Source organism: Cynara cardunculus (genome assembly GCF_001531365.2).
Source record: "Cynara cardunculus var. scolymus isolate 2C chromosome LG 5, CcrdV1, whole genome shotgun sequence".
Classification (NCBI taxonomy): Eukaryota; Viridiplantae; Streptophyta; class Magnoliopsida; order Asterales; family Asteraceae; genus Cynara; species Cynara cardunculus.
Genome location: NC_037532.1, coordinates 2331873 through 2352707, shown reverse-complemented (window position 1 = coordinate 2352707; position 20835 = coordinate 2331873). Strand labels below are relative to the sequence as shown.

General features: G+C 35.2%; 2 protein-coding genes across 3 annotated transcripts in view; one reads left to right on the top strand and one right to left on the bottom strand.

Annotated features, from left to right (window-relative positions):
* Positions 1 to 436: 436 nt before the first annotated feature.
* On the bottom strand, positions 437 to 9709 carry LOC112512073 (WD repeat-containing protein 70). 2 transcript variants are annotated; one of them, XM_025117870.1, is made up of 9 exons: positions 9179 to 9709; positions 7029 to 7241; positions 6639 to 6839; positions 5721 to 5828; positions 5169 to 5306; positions 4608 to 4859; positions 2549 to 2869; positions 1401 to 1604; positions 437 to 764 (listed from the first exon to the last, which is right to left on the bottom strand). In XM_025117870.1, exons 1-8 carry the CDS (start codon positions 9707 to 9709, stop codon positions 1437 to 1439), a joined length of 1932 nt encoding a protein of 643 aa, XP_024973638.1. In that variant the 3' UTR covers positions 437 to 764; positions 1401 to 1436. The 2 variants fall into 2 exon arrangements, with proteins under 2 accessions (XP_024973638.1, XP_024973637.1); XM_025117869.1 differs by lacking the exon at positions 437 to 764 and having other exon boundaries at positions 778 to 1604.
* Positions 9710 to 13521: 3812 nt separating this feature from the next.
* Positions 13522 to 20835, top strand: part of LOC112512074 (tyrosine decarboxylase 1) — a 10750-nt gene continuing 3436 nt past the window's right edge. The window contains exons 1-9 of the mRNA XM_025117872.1: positions 13522 to 13571; positions 13651 to 13777; positions 14246 to 14318; positions 14460 to 14690; positions 15431 to 15594; positions 16499 to 16639; positions 16909 to 16968; positions 17984 to 18148; positions 18988 to 19044. Coding sequence (XP_024973640.1) covers positions 13570 to 13571; positions 13651 to 13777; positions 14246 to 14318; positions 14460 to 14690; positions 15431 to 15594; positions 16499 to 16639; positions 16909 to 16968; positions 17984 to 18148; positions 18988 to 19044 — 1020 coding nt within the window. The 5' untranslated portion in view covers positions 13522 to 13569. The remainder of the gene's footprint in view (positions 13572 to 13650; positions 13778 to 14245; positions 14319 to 14459; positions 14691 to 15430; positions 15595 to 16498; positions 16640 to 16908; positions 16969 to 17983; positions 18149 to 18987; positions 19045 to 20835) is intronic.

The window sequence follows — 20835 nt, the reverse complement described above, 5'->3', positions numbered from 1 at the left end:
ACTTTTTTTTACCAAACAAGATTCATCTCTTAACGATTCAGAKGTTGCGTCTTAATAAAACTATTAAGAGATAAACAAACAACCTTTGGTAGGAACGTTTCAAAGGATGGCATAATACCCTTTTTTGCAAAAATAAGATGATATAAAATAATAAAATAAATTATAATAAATACGATTTAATTAAATACAATTGTACATTGTTCAAGTGGTWTTTTTCTTTTCTTATCAAAAGAATCGAAAGAATTTAAACATTAAAATTATTAAGACGAGATAAAAAAAATTAAAAAATTAATTATAAAAATACGATTTGATTAAATATAACATACAAGTGGTATCGTAGYCTTTGGCCTCTTAAGAGGTCAGAGGTTCAACCTTCACCAAAGATGATGTCATATATAATGAAACTATGAATAGGTTGCAATAACATTTTGTTAACTTAGAGAAGCGTAAGTCGATCACCTTTTAAGATCCCTATTTTTTCGATTTAGGGCATGGGCACCCCCTATGCTATTACAGGATCAGCCTCAGTCAAAGGCGGGGTCTAGGATTGAGATGTACGCAGATCTGACCTCCTCCAAAACAGTTGTTTCTGTAATCTAGCTAGAAAGTGTGTTACATTGATAAAATATGAGCTAAAAAGACGATAGAAAACGCGGTATTAAAGAAGTTCCTAAGCCCGTTCTAATCAAGCAAATCGATTGACGGATTACTAGATTTCCTCGAGTTTTGTATAGAACGTGTTGACGCGGGATCGGTCAAAAGATCTGCATAAGAAAATGAACGATAAAAAGATGTAGAAAGTAAATATTTGAATGGATTCAGTTCCGCTAAAAACGACCCTTTTCCGTGAGAAAACGTGAAGGTATTGTTATATTATGTGAAGGTTTGTCATGAGAATTGTGAAGACGCTTTTACATTATATGAACGATCCAACATTACACAATCTAAAGGTATCTCATTATCTTCACTTGTTCTCGTCTTCTCACGAGAGTGAAAATTTCTCAAGTAATCCCGACTAAGGAGCTGATTGGTTGGTTTTTCATTAAGTCTCGTATGGATAAAACTGTCTGTGTGAATTAGTTTGTCCGTATAGATTGAGAATTTTTTTTTGTTTACGAGGGTTTTCTACAGATGAAAAGAGCGTGTTTTTTAATTGGAAGGGACAAATTTAAAAAAAAGCTTGGCTTTCTGCATAAAATCCCTTGAAAACTTACTGAAATAAGTCGATTTCTATATCATTAAGTCACTACCAAACAATCATGTTCAACTTACCGAATAAGCTAGTCTAATTAAGCAGCTAACAGACATGCCCTAAAATGTGTATAATAGACAACGAATGGATAAATGTAGATCGGTTTAGGCAACTATTCCACAATTTGTAACGGGAAAAAGATTCGTACCCGGATGATAAAATCAGCAAAGAAGTCGTCTCGAGATCACTTATCTTCGTCCTCGGAATCAGACTTTGCAAAAAGAGTTTTGGGTTGAGTCTCGGCGTAAGCTGGAGCGATGAATTTTGGATCTTTTTTGGCCACATCGGCATACTTCAAAATAGCTTCTCTTGGATCTTCATCCATCCACGTTTCTTTAATCATGCCACCTTGCTGCAATACCACCCAAGATGTTAGCTTCTTCAGTATTCGCTAGAACCTACTTAAAGATGCACAGAAAGCCGTTTTTTCTTACTAAAACGGGCTTGAAAAGCCCGATCCCATGCCTGAAAAGGCCAGGGTGGGCTTTTTTCTTACTAAAAACGGGCTTGGAAGGCCTGGGCCCATGCCTGAAAAGGCCAGGGTGGGTTTTTTTCTTACTAAAAACGGGCTTGGAAGGCCCGGGCCTTGTGCAACTCTAGCATAGATGCACAAAAAGCCCGGACTTTTCTGCTTTCCTAAAAAGGGGCTTGGAAGGTCCAGACCCGAAAAAGCCCGGGCCTTTTGCATCTCTGGACTAGAGATGCACAAAAAATCAAGGGTTTTTTTCTTACTAAAAAGGGGCTTGGAAGGCCCGAGCCTTGTGCATCTCGACTCCCTGACTATTTTTGCTTACTAAAAATGGGCTTGGAAGACCTAGGCTCTAAAAGGCCTGGGACTTCAAGCCCGAGCCTTTTTTACTAAAAACGGGCTTGGAAGGCCCGAGCCTTATGCAAATCTAGCATAGATGGACAAAAAGCCCATACCTTCTTTTTGCTTACTAAAAATGAGCTCGGAAGGCCCAGACCCAAAAAAAATCCGGACCTTTGTATATCTCTAGACTAGAGATGGACATAAAGCGCTCGCTCTTTCTTTATGGGGCCCACCCAATTTTTGTTGCGAAAGCTCACCTCCAGGCTTTTTTTCTTACTAAGAACGGGATTGGAAGGCCCAGGCCTTGTGATGTACAGAAAGCCCCCAAATGGAAGTAAATCCATTCTTTACATTTTGTCTCTGTGGACCGGAACTTTTTTTCCTTACTAAAAACGGGCTCAGAAGACCTAGTCCCTGAAAAAGCCCGGGCCTGTGCATCTTTAGGAACTAGACTAAAAAGATGGGTAAAGACGAAAAGATAGTACCTTGAGAAGGTACTGAGTCAATAAGCTTCCCTTGGTTACACCTACTCGTCCACCAAAGCCAGGCCCGTTCATTGGGGCTTCGGGCTTATGAGACTTGAGTGGGTCTTTCAACATTTTCTCACGCTGGCGCTTGCGGCTCGGTTGATCTCTAAATAACGGAAGTGCGTGAGGGTTGTGAATCACAGGTTCGGCCTGGAAATCATCGATAGACTTTTTCCGAGGTGCACGAGCAACACAAACAAGAGCGCCTCTAGTACTGAGCGTAGGATCGTATAATACGTGCGTTCCTCCTTGGTGTTTATCCCCTGCGGTCGCCAAAATCTAAAAAGGGAAGTGTTTTAGTAGGATACTTTAAGGCATCTCATGTTTCAGAAATACATGGAAACCAAGACGGTTTAGCAGCGTTGCCATAATGAAATCAACCAGAAAAAGCAGCACAAGGGAAAACAGCCGCAACAGCCGCTGTGGCGCGCCGCGGCTTAAGGCTTATCTCACACCACGTTAAGCCAGTGACACGCCATGGCCTAATACGCGGTTTTTGTAACGCAATATTTGATTTTTCTTACTTTTTTTAATATCTTATTTGTTAGTTTCTAATGTATAACATAATTTGAATTATTTAATATTATTAACTCGTCGAGTAATAGTAGAAAATATATGTTTATATGTATAATATTATTAATGATATAAAGATTTGAGGCCTTAAGTCATGCCTTGAAAAACGTCACGGCCACGCCGTCATCCCGTGCATCACGCTATTTAGAACATTGGTATACATTCATCCAAAATAAAGTTCTGTTCTTGGCACCGGACATATATTAAGTGTAGGATATGTGGAACCCCCCAAATACTCTCTAAAAGATCCCGTATACATATATAGAAGTTTGATTGTTCGTGTATAGCTGTTGTAAGACTCCAAAACTCCCCTGAAATGGACCTTAGAACGTAGGCGAAAGAGCGTGGAGTCCCTAATTGTGGTTGACCTCGTCTTTGATATCATATTAGGGTACTTGGAACCTTAGGATATTGTCTAAAAGAGTCCTTATAGAGAGAGGGAGGTTACTATATATTAATATATATAGGGTCAAATTCAAGAAAAAACTGCAAAAAAAATGAAAAACTGAAGAACACCCTGGCAACTGTTCATCTGGACGGCATGCACATGTGTGCACACAAGTAATTTATAAGCAATTTGTCAGGTATACACATGTGAATAACATGCATAAAAACCAAGAAACAACTTCAATTACGTGTATGCACATGTCTATATTGTCCAGATGAATGGGGTCTTCCTCAGTTTTTCATTTTTTGGGGGTTTTCCCCTAAACTCTCTCTCTCTCTCTCTCTCTCTATATATATATATATATATATATATAGAGAGAGAGAGAGAGAAACACGAAAAATTTTAGAACCAGATAACCTGTAGATTCATTGATGCATATACACTATCAAAATATGCATTTCAATGCATATCTACTATGCATGCAAGTATATGCATCAATGAATATACAGGTTTTTAGTTCTCAAATTTTTTGTGGTTCTCAAATGAACCCCTATATACATACATACAGATACATACATATATATGCATATACATATATATATATAGGTTTGACTTATATAGGACTCAAGTTTGATGGTTCACATATAGCCAATGTGGGACCCCAGCAACCCCCCCCCCCAAAACGGTATATATATATATACATACATGTATATATAGGTTTGATGGTTTATGCATAGTTGATATGGGACTCAAGTTTGATGGTTTATGTATGGCCAATGTGGGACTCCAACCCACCCTCCCCACCAAAAAGAACGGAGGCTAGATGGTAACCCCTAGAACGTAGGCAAAAGAGTGTATCCTCTGTGGTAGACCCCGGCTCTGATACCATGTTAGGATATGTGGAACCCTAGGATACCCTCTAAAAGATCCCTTATAGAGAGGGAAGGTTCCTAGATATATATAGGTTTGATGGTCCTTATCTAGCGATGTGGGACTCCTACATTAATAAATAAACAAATAGTAACGTATAAGAAACAAGTAAGATTCTACACAAACCTGATTAAGCTTCGGGTGCCAAGCACATTGCACCACACTACATGTGGGCGATATCCCGACTTTTGATACAAGCTCGAGTTTCACTCTATCGAACAAACATAGCAACCCGCCCGTTGTGCTATCCCTTTCCACAGATGTACCCGTCAATAGAAGCTGCTCATCAGAACTAAATGCCACATTCGTTTGTGCATAGTGATTTGGAAGGTCCTCAAATGACTTCAATGCCGTTTTCATTTGACGCAAATCCCAGACCTGGTGCACATAACAAATTATCATCAGCAAGAATAGTAACAAAATAGGATATATAAATATATATATATATATTGGGAGGTCCAAATAGGAAGGCTAAATATCGTGAAAAGTAAGAAAGGAAGATTCATATGTGAATCATTGAAAAAAGCCATTTGACGATGCATATGTGAACCCATATGAATAATCAGTAAAGTTGGTTCACATGTGCATCTTCAAGTAAATTTTTTCCGGATTTTTCCAATGATTCACATTTGAACCTTCTCTTAACTTTTAGCCTTCTTTATATATATATATATATATGCACTTTACCTTTAAGGAACCATCGAAACTTCTGGAGAGTAATATCCGTCCATCGCTAGAAAATTTAAGACCTGTGATTTCATCCGAGTGACCATTGGCAACATAAATGTCTGGCCGACTTCCCCATCCAGGCTTAAGACTCCATATCTGAATATGAACAAAGTTAACGAATATACCTTAAGACTCCATATCTATATGTGAATAAAGTTAATAAATATACTTATCTATATGTGAATAAAGTTAATAAATATAACCTTAGGAGTAGGTTCATTTGAGAATAGTAAATATTTTGAGAACCATGAGAACCAACTATTCATGATGAATATCATGAATGAATATTTGTGAATGGAAATGCGTGGTATTCATGATGAATATATTCATGTATAATTATATATTCATCATGAATAGTTTGGTTTTCATGGTTCTCAAGATATTTACGGTTCCTAAATGGACTTTCCCAACTTATTTAATATGTAAATACATTAAGAAGACTACCGAATAAAATATCTTTTAGATGAAATTGTAAATAGATAGTAATAACTGAGGCATCACAAACCATACCTGTATAGACCCATCACCGATACCTCCTGCAATGGACTTCCCTTCACGATCCCAAGCACAAGTGGTAACAGGAACCCTTCCGGGCCTTGCAAGTTTGGGTTTTATAACCTATAGACAGAATTATCGTCACACTCGGCTTCGGCTCAATACTTTTCTTTCCCTACGTCTGTCATCTTCCAGTTCAATTACAAATATAGAAATAACTAAGTGTCAAATAGACTGCTTTATAGGACAAAAAATAAAGTGTCGTGTCTAAAAGTGCTACAATAAGTTTATAGGAAGCTTTTGAACGTCTTAACAAGTTATTAAGGACATTTATAAATAAAATGTCATATAAGCTATTTTATGCGGCACTTTTGAGAAGCGTCCTATAAACACATCTTTCTATAACACACTTGTTTAATTGTTTTTATAAGACTCTTTTTCAAAAGGGTCATGTAAAATTGCTAATAAGACACATGTTTAAATGTCCTATAAACTTGCAAAAACGTCGTAAAGCGTCCATAAACTTGCTAAAACGTCCAATAGCGTCCTATAAACTTATTGTAACACTTTTAAACAGTATGTTTTATTGTTTGGTCCTATATACTTAAGTCCTATAAGCAATCTATAAGAGCACTTAGTCATTTTTAGCGTCCTATAAAACCGATTTTCTAGTAGAGTATCCTCTGAAAATTGTAAGATATAATGCCGAAAATACTTGAATAAAGCATGAATCCTATTATTAGTTTGTTAATTTGCACTCGGTATGATGTTTGAGGAACCAAATAAGCATAGTTTCTATTTCTATATGTAGCAAATTTCATGAAAATGCAACGTACTTCCAAAACCTTCAATTTGGTACCTTAGATGTGATATCTCAAACATTCTAAATAGAATGCAAGCATCATGTACTACTACCAATATTAAAATACGCACCTGCTTTTGGGATTTAAAGTCATTGACATCCCATATACGCAATGAACCATCCTCAGATGAAGTTAAAATCGTCTCTTTCGTCTTTGGATGCCATTCTCCACACGTCAATCCAGTTATATGGCCTTTTGTATTCTTCAGGTCACGGATATACATATCACCTTTCACAAACTCGCCAAGTGTCAATCCATCACGATCATATATCTGGAATCCCCAACAAACAAGGAAAGGTTAAACGAGCCTAATATATCTCACCACGAGGTGCGATCTGGGGGTGGGATGTATGCAAATCTAGCATTTATCCAAAAGAGTAGAGCAGTTGTTTTTGTAAAAACATTCAGATGAATCATAATGAATGAGTAGGAAATGTTAGTAATATAGTTTAAGGCATACCTTAGCTTGCGCAGATCCAGTAACACATAAGAAACGGTCAGAGCTAGGACTCCAACTTAAACTACGAACTTGGTGTCCTTCAGAAGGTTCAAGTTGTCGAAATGATTCCAAACGAGCATTCATCCCTTGGAAGTCGTACATACGAATTGAGTAGTCATAGCTTCCGGAAAGTACTCGAGATCCGGAATGGTCAATAGCAAGAGCGGAAACAACCTGCAACACCAAGTAGGTTCAACCAAAGAACCATAGAGATATGATAATTCTTTCATATGTACATATCTACACCACAATATTCACAAAGTAATCTTGGAGCAGGTTCATTTAGAAACCTTAAATATTTTAGGAACCCAAGAACCACCTATTTTGTGAGTATTCAAGACGAATATTACTATCATGAATATTTGTCACAACATTTACAATGAATATTTTATCACGTTATTCATCATGAATACTCACAAAAAGGGTGGTTCCTGGGTTCCTAAAATATTTAAGGTTCCTAAATGAACCTCCCTTAAGTAATCTTATTTCGTCTATATGTCTCCATGTGTAATTGTGCGTAAACAAAGGAAAGGGGTAGGAACAAAATGCTACTCCTCCCAAAAGAAGCTTCTAGATTTCTAGCCCATGTTCCATTATTGTTCAAACATATATATTGGTAAAAAGAACCATTTTGTCAACGTCTTCTTAATGTGGGGTAAATTTGTTCGAAGGAGTTCCTCCAATTCCTTCTAGAATGTTACGTATGCTCTTTGGTATCAAGGGAGCCTATACAACATACAATTCTCTGGTTCATCTACCTTTGCACGGATTACATTTGTTTTACACTCAAATTTTCTTAGGTTGTGTTTGAAACATGGATAAGACTCGACGGAACTGGTGAGAATGAGGTAGGCAGGTGAAAAAATTGTGTAAGGTTTTAATTTGACATGAGTAGTTTAGTAAATATAGTCTTGTCTCATCTCCAAGATTTTTCTTCAAACGATTTTGGTCTTTGACAAAAAAACTGCATTTTTCAGTCTTGTTGTATCCGGGTCTAATTGTCAAGCCAAACATGAGACGACAAGATTTTGTTCTCCCAACATACCAAACGCACCATTAGAGTTTTACATAGTACAACATAATTTACATAAGCAAAGGCTCTACGTTTTTTAAAATAGAACTTCAATTTGCATTAGCATTGTCATTTCCTTCTTAAGCCTAATCCGCTTTTGCCCAAAACATATATACACAAATATAAATATAAATATAAATATATATATAGATATATAGATGATGGATCATGCAAGTATAGGAGTTAAGATAAAAAGTATAAGAAGGGATTTGGACCTTGGTAACGTTTAATCCCAAAACAACCCATGAATTGCACTTTGGAAGGGAATTGATATAGTGTATCTCATTAGTGTTGATCTAGTGGTTCTCTTCAATTAGGATTGATCCAGGGTGAAGATCCTTTCTTACCCTTCTCACCATAATTTTTATTTTCACAGGAAACCAACCCTATATATAGGGGGGCCTTCTTTGAGAACTCGTGAAATTGTGATAACATTGAGAACTAGTGCATTATGTGCTATTTCATATGACTTTTTTCATATAATACTAGGATTTAGAATATCGATTAATATATATCTGTTTCACGTGTACTCAGTTCACAATGTGAACCTCTTTGGCGTGTTCGTAAAACAAAAAAAGTACACGTAAAAAAGTTTCGCATTGTGAACCAAATACATATGAAACAAACACATTGTGAAAAAGGTACATGTTAATCAAAATATTAAATACTATACCTAGATGGAAAAATATCATGTTAAACAAAGCCTTAACGCAGAAATTCCCACGGGTGTCACGAATTTTGGAGTTCTCAAATAATTAAACCCATGTATATATGTATAGGTTCAAAAGAGAACATCTTCATTTTGCAAGTACACAAGTACACCTATCGCATGTGATTATAGTGGTGTGTGGGCAACTTGGTCCTACATAGACTACAATATCACCTATGATTGACTATAGTAAAAGGGTGTTCTCCCATTCTCCTAGAATGAATTCTAATTGTCATGAACAATTCCAATCATGTTACATAAATTGTAAACAACTGAAAACATGAAATTGCAGAAGCTTCAAACTTCAGTATCCAAAATCAGAAAGAATACCTTGGTGTGGCCCTTCAAAACAATCTCGTTGCTAAGAGGTATACGGTGTTGATTTTCTTCCTCATCTTCCGACAATTCATTGTCGCTATCCGAACCCACCGGCGGCCGTGGTGGCCCGATAATTGGCTCCTCATCCTCCTCTTCATCATCGTCATCATCAGCTGGCATGGGCCTAGGAGGCCCAACCATCACATCATCTTCTCCATCAACAGAATCAGAAGACGGTGGAGGTCGAGGCGGGCCAATTGCCACATCATCATCGCTCACAGTACTGAGTTTTTTAGGGGGTTTTTGGAGGGAATTTAACCATGACTTGGAGGAGGTGGATAGTGAAGGGAAAACGGTGTCGTTGTTCTTGTTGTCAGTGGGAAGGGAACTAGATGACGGTGAGTCATCGACGACGGTGGTTGTGGATGGGCGGCGAGTGGCGTTGTGAATTGATTCAGTAGAGATTTGGGATTTGGTTTTTTTGCCGAAAGAAAGGGGAAAGTGAGCCCTAATTCCATCGAAGCTCTCTGGGTCATCCTCCATTGATGTCGTGCGTGAGGAAGGGGGTGTGTGTGTATTTTTTCGTTTTTCTTTATGAAAGAAATCTTGATGTAAATCCGACCGGACCGGGTTTGGTGATGCACAACCGGTCCCTGTTCTGGTCTTTCAAATGCCGGTTAAGAGTTAAATCTCTTTTAGCAACAAAAAAAAAAATTTGTCTTTTAATGGTTTTAAAATGCTTTTGTATCATGAACTTTCCTTAATTATTCAGCGTCTTAATTTCATTGTAAACAATTACATCATGAGAGTTTTTTAATTACTCTGGTCACTTAATTGTTCTACATTAAACCATTTAGTAACCGCCAAGACAACCCTTTTATTCAAGTTTTTTTATTAACCTGGATATCCAACCCGCTATGCGAGTCGACTAATCTCATGACGACCACCTACTTTGCAGATAGTCCGGAGTCATCGCATTTGAACCTCCGTGGCCACAAAAGAATGTTTATTCCTCCTTGGATTTGAATTTTATTACATTTTCTTCAATTTCCAGTTCTTTTTATAGATTCCAATCCAATCAGATTTCATTATAAAAACCTCACCCTCGTTTATTTTTGTCCTCATCTATCTGGTATTTCATCCATTTTAGGTTCTATCAATTTTATAACAACTATCTCCAACATGCGTKGACCTGGAATGACTATGCATAGATTACCCCTAGTTGTGTTCGATAATAAATTCAATAAGATATTCACGTATATAATAAAGGATTGAGTTCCGGTGATAAAGAGAGTTAAGTTGAGAACCGTAAAAAGGAATCTCCATCATTGGATGCACATTAGAATGAGATGCATTGGATCAGTCCATGTATTAAACGCGATTCATGTGTGAGTCTGAGATTAAATATGATCAAGTGTCAAAATCCCTTATTATTATTTTCACCTCAATTCTCTTTCTCAAACGATCCTTCTCGTATAATCAAAAAGTTGGGTTCGAGTTAGAATGATAAGGTGAAAAGCGTAATAATGAATCTCCATCATTTGATGCACATTAAGATGAGATGCACTCAGATGCATCGGATTAATTCTCGTATCAAATGTGATTCAAGAATGGGTTTGAGATTAAAGGTAACCAATGATTCAAGTCTATTCTTACGCTTCTCATTGTAACTTTCATTCTCATACAATATTTCACTTATAAATAAAATAATATATTTTATTCATCACTTTATTATCTATACTGTATTATAAAACATTGAACAAAAACTCTTAAAAATCATTTTTGTGCATGAAGTACTATTTATTGATATATATCACTTAAAATGAAAATTACAAGTAATTTTGTAAGTACAACTTATTAAAGTTTCATGTTTGAATTCGTGTAATTAACTGCAGACAAACATAATCAAATACAGAACAAATATCTCATTTTAAATATTAAAAATTTAAAATATAATTATGAAAAATAATTGAGTTCTAATAGAATACTTAATTATTATATTTATAAAAAAAATTTATATTATTAAAGTAAAAATAAGTTACTTAATTATTAAAATCAAACTGAATTACAATAAAAACTAAATAAAAGAAATTAAATAAAAAAATGTGAACTTTTAAATAGGTAATTGAATACTAATATTGATATAATTTTAAAAAAATTATCTTCAAAATTACATTTTATTCAAAAATAAAAACATATCGCTTTCTCAAAACCACATAAAACTGTATTATATCGACAAATACAAATAATAAAAACGAAACATTAAAATCAAGACGTATCTCGCTGCATTACGCGAGTCCCATTTTTTTTTTATGTTGTAAAACATTTGCATAAAACTTTTAAAAAAAATCATTTTAACGCATCATGCATTATTTAATGATGCATATTACTTAAAATTCAAATTTACAAGTAATGGTACATGAATACAGATTTTTAAAATTATATATTTGAATTAATATAACTAACTGATAACCATAATTAAATACATAATAAACATCTCATTTTAAATATAAAGAATCAAAAACATAATTAAGATAAATATTAATTTCTAACGCAATACTTAATTGTTATATTTATAACAAAAATTATATTATTAAACCTAAAATAAATTAATTCGTTGTTAAACTCAAATTAAATTATAGTAAAAAGATTGAACTGAAAATTGTATTTATACATATTTAAAACAATCTACATTGTCATTAAATATAAATTAAATTATATTAAAAAAATGTATATTAATTATTCCATGATAAATTTATATTAAAAATTAATCAACATATAAATCTCTAATTAATTACAAGGTAGTTCTTAATTATGTTGGTGTCCCATTTTAAATATTTACGTTGTAAAAAACTAGAAGGATATTCGTGCAATACAACAAGATACATCTTTATTTTAATGTTTCGTTTTATTTTTCTGAGAGACGCTTATGTTTTACTGTCCCATTATCTGGTTAGAGGTAAACCAACCTCTTATCTATTTCTTATTGTTCTTAAAACTCTCAACAACGATGTTTCTGAATCAATAAGCCTTAATCAATTAGTCTCGTCAATCGATTCTTACCAAATCAATCCTCACATATCACAGTTGATGTGTTTTAATAGGATTTGAGCGTGTTAACTACCGTTCATGAAATATTTTTGTTTAAATTAATGCTAATTATATGATTTAGATGTAAATTTCGTAACGATGATGAATAAATATGTGAAATTGCATGAATGTATTTATAAAATCAACACTATAAATTATTAATGGATAAAAATAGACAAATTAAACAAATTTAGACGTTTATCAGTTTAAAAAAACAAATAGTCTTATTGATMTAGATTTCAGACTTAAGCACTACCTTTTATAAATCAAAAGTGAAATAAGATTTCAGACTTCAACATCTCTTAAAAAACAAACAACACCTAAATTTATTGTTATTATGTTCCGCATACTTAATTAATTGTAACGACTTACATTATGCCAAAAAAAAACAAATATGAGAACTATAGAGATGAAAACTGTAATTTTAAACAAACTACAGCGACAAAAATCATAGGGGCCGTTTACTAACCGCTTACTTAGTAAGTGCTTATCAAATAAATTTACTTACTAGACGAACATGACAAGGGCTAATAATCTTACCGGGTAAGAACGACGAGAAGGATGGAAAGTCTTACCGATAAGTGAGGATTACGACTCTTACCCAGGTAAGCGCTTACCTTGTAAATTGTTGCATTCAATACGTTTTGATGTACTAAAATTTTACTCATCAAAATAAATTTATAGTGTTGACTTATATAGGTAAGCACTTATTGGGTAAACATCGGGGTAAACAACCCCATAGTTTACGCTTGCTAAATGAGTAAATTATGTTTTTCCGTTTMTATGGTTTGTTAAAAATTACAATTTTCGTCCCTRTGRTTTAAAAATTACGATTTTCATTCCTACGGTTTATAAATTATCATTTTCGTCTYCATGATTTGTAATTCATTGTTATTTTGAGTTTTATAATTTACAATTTATTATTATTTCRATACTTATGATTTACAATTCTTTACTATTCTGGTCCTTGTATTTAAAAGGTWGAAATTAACTTGAGGACAAAAATTGTAAYAAACTATAAAGTATAGGARCAAAATTGTAATTTTYAAACCRTAAGGACTAAAATCGATATTATTAACAAATTACATGGAAAAAATGTTAAAATAAGCAAACAAAAAGGTACAAAATCCAAAAGAAAAGGTTMAAAGAGTCTGCGATTCGTGAGACTACGTATATACATCCAGATGAACATTGAATGTATGTAAACACCAAGACTTGGCCCCACTGTGATTACACATATATACTTGCTAAAAGATCGCTAACATTCAGTTATCGATCTCTTTTCAGCCGAATTTCACAAGCTCATCAGCAAAATGTAAGTTGTACGGTCTAATTTTATGTTTCTTGAATGTATGTAAAGTATTTGATGAAATGTCTCATTGGATTGCAAATAGGGATGATGGGTTGAATCTGAAGGCAATGGATGCAGAGCAACTAAGAGAATATGGCCACAAGATGGTAGATTTCATAGCTGATTACTACAAGAATATAGAGACTTTCCCTGTTCTCAGCCAAGTTGAGGTAATCCACTGCAAAATTTCTTTCTTTTTTCATTGTTTTCCATTGAAACTGAACTAGCTTTGTCCTAGATAGATGACTCAAATGACTCCTGCTTGTTAGAATTTTCGGTTGCTAACATCTTCACTTGGTTTTGTGGTGATTATCGGAATAGATAATGGAACAACATGTTTCTAAGCAAATTTGTCTTCATGATTACAAATTTTGCTATACTGAATTTCAAACCTGTTTATATGTTTTAGATTGRATTGGATACACTGTTTAATTTCTATTTACCTGCCATATTAGRGRTTGTGTGGTGGCTGATTTGTACTTTAAAATGATTGGAGATCTGTCTTGCTTATGTTTTGAGGATTGAGGAGTGTCTCTTTAGGCTTACTTTTGTAGGGATTTTGCAATTACAGCATATTGTTGTTGGTTTTGGTTGCTTTTGAAGTATATAGGAACACTTGAATSTTGTTAATTTATCAGCCAGGATATCTGCACAAACTTCTTCCTGATTCTGCCCCGATGCAGCCTGAATCCTTGGAAACAGTTCTTCAAGGTGACGTGTTATGCTATCTATTATAAGAATATATATTATATATATATATATATATTATAACCTTCATATACTCCACTGAAAGACCACATATGATTACACTAATATGTTTTTCTTCTCAATGCAATCCTTTTGTGATAATAGATGTTCAAACAAAGATATTGCCCGGGGTTACCCATTGGCAAAGCCCGGACTATTTTGCATATTTTCCCTCCAATAGCAGTGTTGCTGGCTTTCTTGGAGAAATGCTCAGTGCTGGAATAAACATAGTGGGGTTTAGTTGGATAACTTCTCCGGCTGCGACAGAACTCGAGATGATTGTTCTCGATTGGCTTGCTAATTTACTCAAGCTCCCCAATGATTTCCTTTCCAAGGGTACGATTTTGAACTTCTTTCTCACTCTTTTTAGTTGCAAAATAGATTCCAATTCAATTTTCCTTTCTTGGTCCATTTCAAGAGGCATCACATTCTTTTTTGGTAACYGTGGGTATCCGAGCCAGCTTACGTGTACCTCGACTAATCCCATGGGCCCTTGAAGATAACARCCAGGAAAATCCTAAAYGGCCATGAGGAGACTCGAATCGGTGACCTACGGGGAGGAGCCGCAAGGTCTCACCTTTATTTTTGAGGCATCACATTTTGGAAAGGGGGAACACAACATAACTTGAAGTTCCCTAACTTCTAGTAATATGGCACCACCATTGTTGTCACAATGGCTGCTTAACCGAAGTTAGAGCATAAAGTTTATTCTGTATGATTTCGCGATCATAAACAAGCAAGTATTGATATCGAGGTGCTATACCTTATATTTAGTCCACCAAGTYTCTTTGGGAAGGCATCCAATTATTGCCATGTCCTCTAACCAAACCAAATGGACCCAATATATCCCATCTGAGTTAGGTTMTGGGGAGGGTAAGATGTACACAGATYTGACCTCTACYTCAAAGAGTAGAGCGGGTGTTTCCGTGCTTGCCGTGTCTCCTGTCAATCACAAAAAGATACCAAATTATTTTATTTGTTTATTTATGTTAGTGGCATCGWGCAGCTTTTCTAGATTTAGTTTTTTCTTTCCAAATGTAGCTAGAATTATCAACAAATAGCTTATCATATTACAGGCCCAGGCGGCGGTGCAATACAGGGCACTGCCAGTGAAGCACTTCTTGTTGTGCTTTTGGCTGCTCGGGACAAAGTTTTAAGAGAGGTCRGCAAGGATGCCCTTGGAAGGCTCGTGGTTTATGGTTCTGATCAAACACATTCTTCTTTATTGAAGGCATGCCAAGTATGTTCATCACTCTTCCTTTTCTACGTTCGACTATGTTCTTGAATATAATTACCCCCTTAATGTATGCTTTATTTAAATGATGTAGGATTATATGATTTAAATGGTTAAATCTTTCAACCCTATAATGTGATGAGCGAGTTAATTTACAACACGATATCTTGTTTTTCCATCGCATATAAACATATCAATGCAAGCCGTTCACTAGATTGTTTTAATGCATATATAAGATATTMTAGCCTGTTATTATCAGTTTTACACGGGTATTTTACCAAAGACTCACCACCCTCACTTACCTTATCAGGTTGGTAAGTGTCTCTTACCCGGTAAGTGCTAACCGGGTAAGAGTAACCACCCTCACTTATTGGGTAAGATTCTCAGTCCTTGTGATGCTCACCCGGTAAGGTAAGTGACCTAGTAAGCGCTTGGTAAACGGCCCCTTGGATATTTTTTGTAAGGGTTAGGCTACCAATGACGTTGTTATAGATAATCATTTCATCTTGTTATATTGTTCATATCATAAATCGTGGAAGCTGGACGTGACTGGACAGGCRAGGGTGATGTAGATTGGTGAAAGAATTGTGGAAGGTTTTAGGGTTTTAGTTTGACATGTGTAATTTAGTAATTTACCAATCTTGTCCCTATCTCCTTGATATTTTTTCCATCTATTTTAGGGGGAGAAAAAAGATGCATTTTTGTYCCACTCAGTCTAATGTTKCATCAAATGTGGGACAACAAGTTTTTGTTCTATCYTGTCCAACGCATCCTAAAACRCAATAAATGTCACGATCATTTATTAGATGTTTTCACTATTCTTGTTGGCTGCCGTTGTATCAAGAAAAGTTACAAATTATCTTACTTTCAAGCACGTTTATTCTATTTAAGTGAATCTTTCCTATGGCAGATAGCAGGAATCCATTCCAAGAATTGTAGGCTGCTAAAAACAGAAACTTGCAACGAGTACGCTCTCTCYCCCGAATCACTCACTGATGCAATCTCACATGACATTGCCTCTGGTTTAATCCCTCTTTTCCTTTGTGCAACMGTAAGAAACAATAAAGCTTATATATTTAGCTTGTCATTTATGTCGGTAATGTGCTTTGATTCGTGTTTATTGCTAGTTTCTGGGATACTTATGATCTGAAAAATATCACGCACTTTGTCGATATATCGGTGGTGCAATGATGTTTGCATTTAGCTCTTTATGCGTGTGATCCTAAATTATTTTCAAATATTCGGATTATTTGTTTTGATGCAAGTAAATTAATTGCACATAAGTTCAAGTTTGCTAAATGCACYGGCTCATTCACACAGGTAGGTACGACATCATCAACAGCTGTGGATCCTTTGCTCGCACTTGGAAAGATTACCAAGGTGACRTATATTTGTATTTACGTTTCACTTGGCACATAGTTTTTGTCAAGGGCAAATCGCATGAAAATGCGGCGTACTTTGGTCTGATTCCTGTACTTTCAARACCTTCATTTTGGTATCTTAAGTGTGATATCTCAAATATCAACACAAAATAGGAATCAACCAAAGTATGTTGCATCTTGATGCATTCTCAAATGTGAATCAAGTACCTAAMTRTTTGAGATGTCATGTCYGAGGTACTAAAATGAAGGTTTTGGAAGTGCGTAATAGGAATTGGACCAAAGTATGCTGCATTTTCATACAATTTTCCCTTTTGTCAAATATCTTTAAATACCCTTCGATAAAGACAAAATAGGTTGTGGGCAAAATGAATACCATCAATTATTTGTGATATAATGAGGAATAGGTACATTTGACTTGGAATAATTTGAAAAAAAGGAACATTGCTAGTTTCACAGGACATCTCCAAAAGGAAAGGGTATTTATTTTTGGGGTATCTATCACTCTTTAGCCAAACTAAAATTTGTAACATACCTTCATCTTTCAGATCAAGATCAAAACTTACTTTCATGAGTTCATCTAGTAATTATTTTCTCATTGGGGTAGGGGTCATGTCTTCGTACATCTCACCCCCCCCCTCTCTTAAAGACCTACTTTCGGGTGAGATTTAAGAGCCATTTACCAAACGCTTACCGCGTAAGCACTTACCAATAAGATCATCACTATCACTTACCTTATCGGGTAACATTCTCAGCCATCAAAACAGAATGTTGGCAAGCGTTTTTGACCTGGTAAGCGCTTACCGGGGAAAAGTCTTCTCCATCACTTACCAAGTAAGATTCTTGGTCCTTGTTATGCCTCTTACCGGGTTAGATTCTAGGTCATTACAACACTCATTYGGAAGGTAAGTGACACATGGTAAGCGCTTACCAAGTAAGCATTTGGTAAACGACCCCTTATCGTGTCAGTTTGGTTTAGTTGGTTATACAAAAGTTCCTTGTTGATTCTTTGACAGAGGAACAACATGTGGTTTCACGTGGATGCTGCATATGCTGGAAGTGCTTGTATTTGCCCGGAATACCGCCACCATTTGAATGGTATCGAGGAAGCAGACTCATTTAACATGAACTGTCATAAATGGTTCTTAACCAACTTCGATTGTTCAGCATTATGGATAAAGGTTTGGGACCTTATTTACTTTATACCAATTTTTTCTTGCATTTCGGCTATGGACATTTAACACTTTGGCACCTTTACTTCTATTAGTCAGAGGTCAAAATATACCCCTAGGCCTCTCTCCGTTGAGTGCATTGTTATTGAAAGTGTCAAACACCCTTTAATAGGGACAAAATARAAGAATCTTGTGGACCAAAATCATTACCATCAATATCCTGTGACGGTTTTTTTATAGCCATGGGTGTCTKGACCARCTTGCGTGCACCTTGACTGATCCCATAGGGCCCTAAAGYTAGCCCTTGGGGGGTAACTTAACTAGGCAGGCCTTGGTCACTGGTTCAAGTCCCYTCAGGGCCACCAAAAGTTATGAGGAGCAAACTTGAAATCTAACCGGTTAAGCTACCTCCAAGGGTTAACTTCAAGCCTTGCCAGTTGCTAATGGGCAAAAGGGTAATTTTGAATCTAGGAAGCAGTGCTAGAGCATCTCGGTTCGAGTCCRAGTGGCGGCATGCCATCTTAAAACCATTCATATATCGTATATGCGGGTGTCTAGATAACATATATTTTATAYGGGAGACGTTGCTAGAAAAGGGTAACAATTGCATTTGTTTTGTGACATCCAACAAAAAGAATATTGCATTTGTTCCAGGGCAAGGGAACATGTTGGTGATCAAAACTTGTGTAGTCTATTTATYTGACATGCACTTGAATTTCTAAAATGCTTCAAGATTCGGAACTTTGTAATTTCACGGTTTATTTTAACTAGTTCCATAGATAAAAAGGCTATCATCTACTTAAATTTCTTGATGGACACTTGATTATCATCCTTTCTTTTCTGAACAGGACCGGAATGCTCTTATTCAGTCTCTCTCAACAAATCCCGAGTATCTAAAGAATAAAGTAAGCATATCCACCGTACAATAGCGTAAAATATTTAAGTTAATGCTATTTGTCCCTTTCGGTGGTGATAACTTAAAAATCACTTCCATTTGAGGAAAGGAACTATCCTGAAAGAATCAATCTTTCATTCTTTCTATTAGCTGATGAATCTCTCTTTATTCATCAATACGTGATACTCTAGATCCTCATTCCTAGTGGAATGAAAAATGATCCTTGGATTGATCAAATGGTCCTTTCGGTTGGTTAGAATCCCTTGCCTGAACATTCAAATCCCCCCTGCTTTATATATATATATATATATAAAGAGAGAGAGAGAGAGATAGAGGGGGGGGGGTTGGGTTCACGTGAGACCAACTTGTTTCTGTGAGACCCGTGAGACCAACTTGTTTCCGTGAGACCCGTGAGACCAACTTGTTTCCGTGAGACCCGTTAGACCACAATTTTACATTTGAAACTTCACAGCAAAATGTTGTGAAGGTAAAAGAACTCCGAACCTTCACAGTAAAAACATTGTGAATGTTACTTTCACAGTGTTCTACTGTGAAGTTTCAAGTGTAAAAAGGTGGTCTCATGGGTCTCACGAAAACATGCTAGTCTCACATGATCCCAAGTCTATATAAGTGTATATATAGGGGTAGGTTCTTTTGGTAACCGAATTTATGRTATTAACTTTGTAAACCCATCRCAATCATTCATCTTGTGAATAAATGGATGACAATTTTGTAATAACTAATAATAATATATTATCRTCYAAGATGAATATAYATGAACAAGGGTATTATTGGAAAAAAATTCATAAAGTTTGTAACTGTACATTAATGACATTAATGTTCATAGAAACATTAATTCATTGTCATTATTAAAAAAATCTCCATGATTATGAACATTAATATACACATAGGCATCTCCCCCTATATGAACATGRGTTCACTTATGAACAATGTGATTATGTTCATTAATATTTGAACAATGTTCACATATGTTCACAACTGTTCACTTGGCTATTCCATCTTTTTATATATTAACAGACRATGAACATTGTACACTTATGGAAATATGTTCACCGGTGATTTCGTGAAATTTTCCTCGACACCGTTCATATAACCCGAAATGATATATACATGTGATTTATTCACTTGGATTAACAATTTACCCATTGTGTATATTAATATTCACATGTTCAAAAATGTTTAATTGTGATTTGTTCACTCAGATTAACATTTTCATCAAGATTATTTTATTTATTGATAATACATTGTGTAATTTGAATAAATGATCATAATCCCAACAATCAAGGAACTATTAAATTGTAAAAACTCATTACTTAATACAAAATGTAACTTACAGAGATATTTGTGGAAAAGATCATGACATATGAACACCTATGAACACCATATGGTTACGAACACAATCTTATGAATGCCTTATGGTCATGAACACATTCTTATGAACACCTATGAACACATATGAGCACATTCTTATGAATACCTTATGGTTATGAACACATTCTTATGAACAACTATGAACATCATTAAATACCATAAAAGTAACTTACACATAAAAAAAATGTAATATCTCATTAAATACCATAAAGTAACTTGCACATAAAAATTATCTATTTTCCCTTYATCATTAAATCAAACATTTGATCTACTAAAAAATGAATCTTCTTGGTCTAATAAGTTCACAGAGTTAACACAATATTATTGGTTAACAAAAGATCTTACCCTCTCTCTCTCTCTCTATATATATATATATATATATATATATATATATATAGAGAGAGAGAGA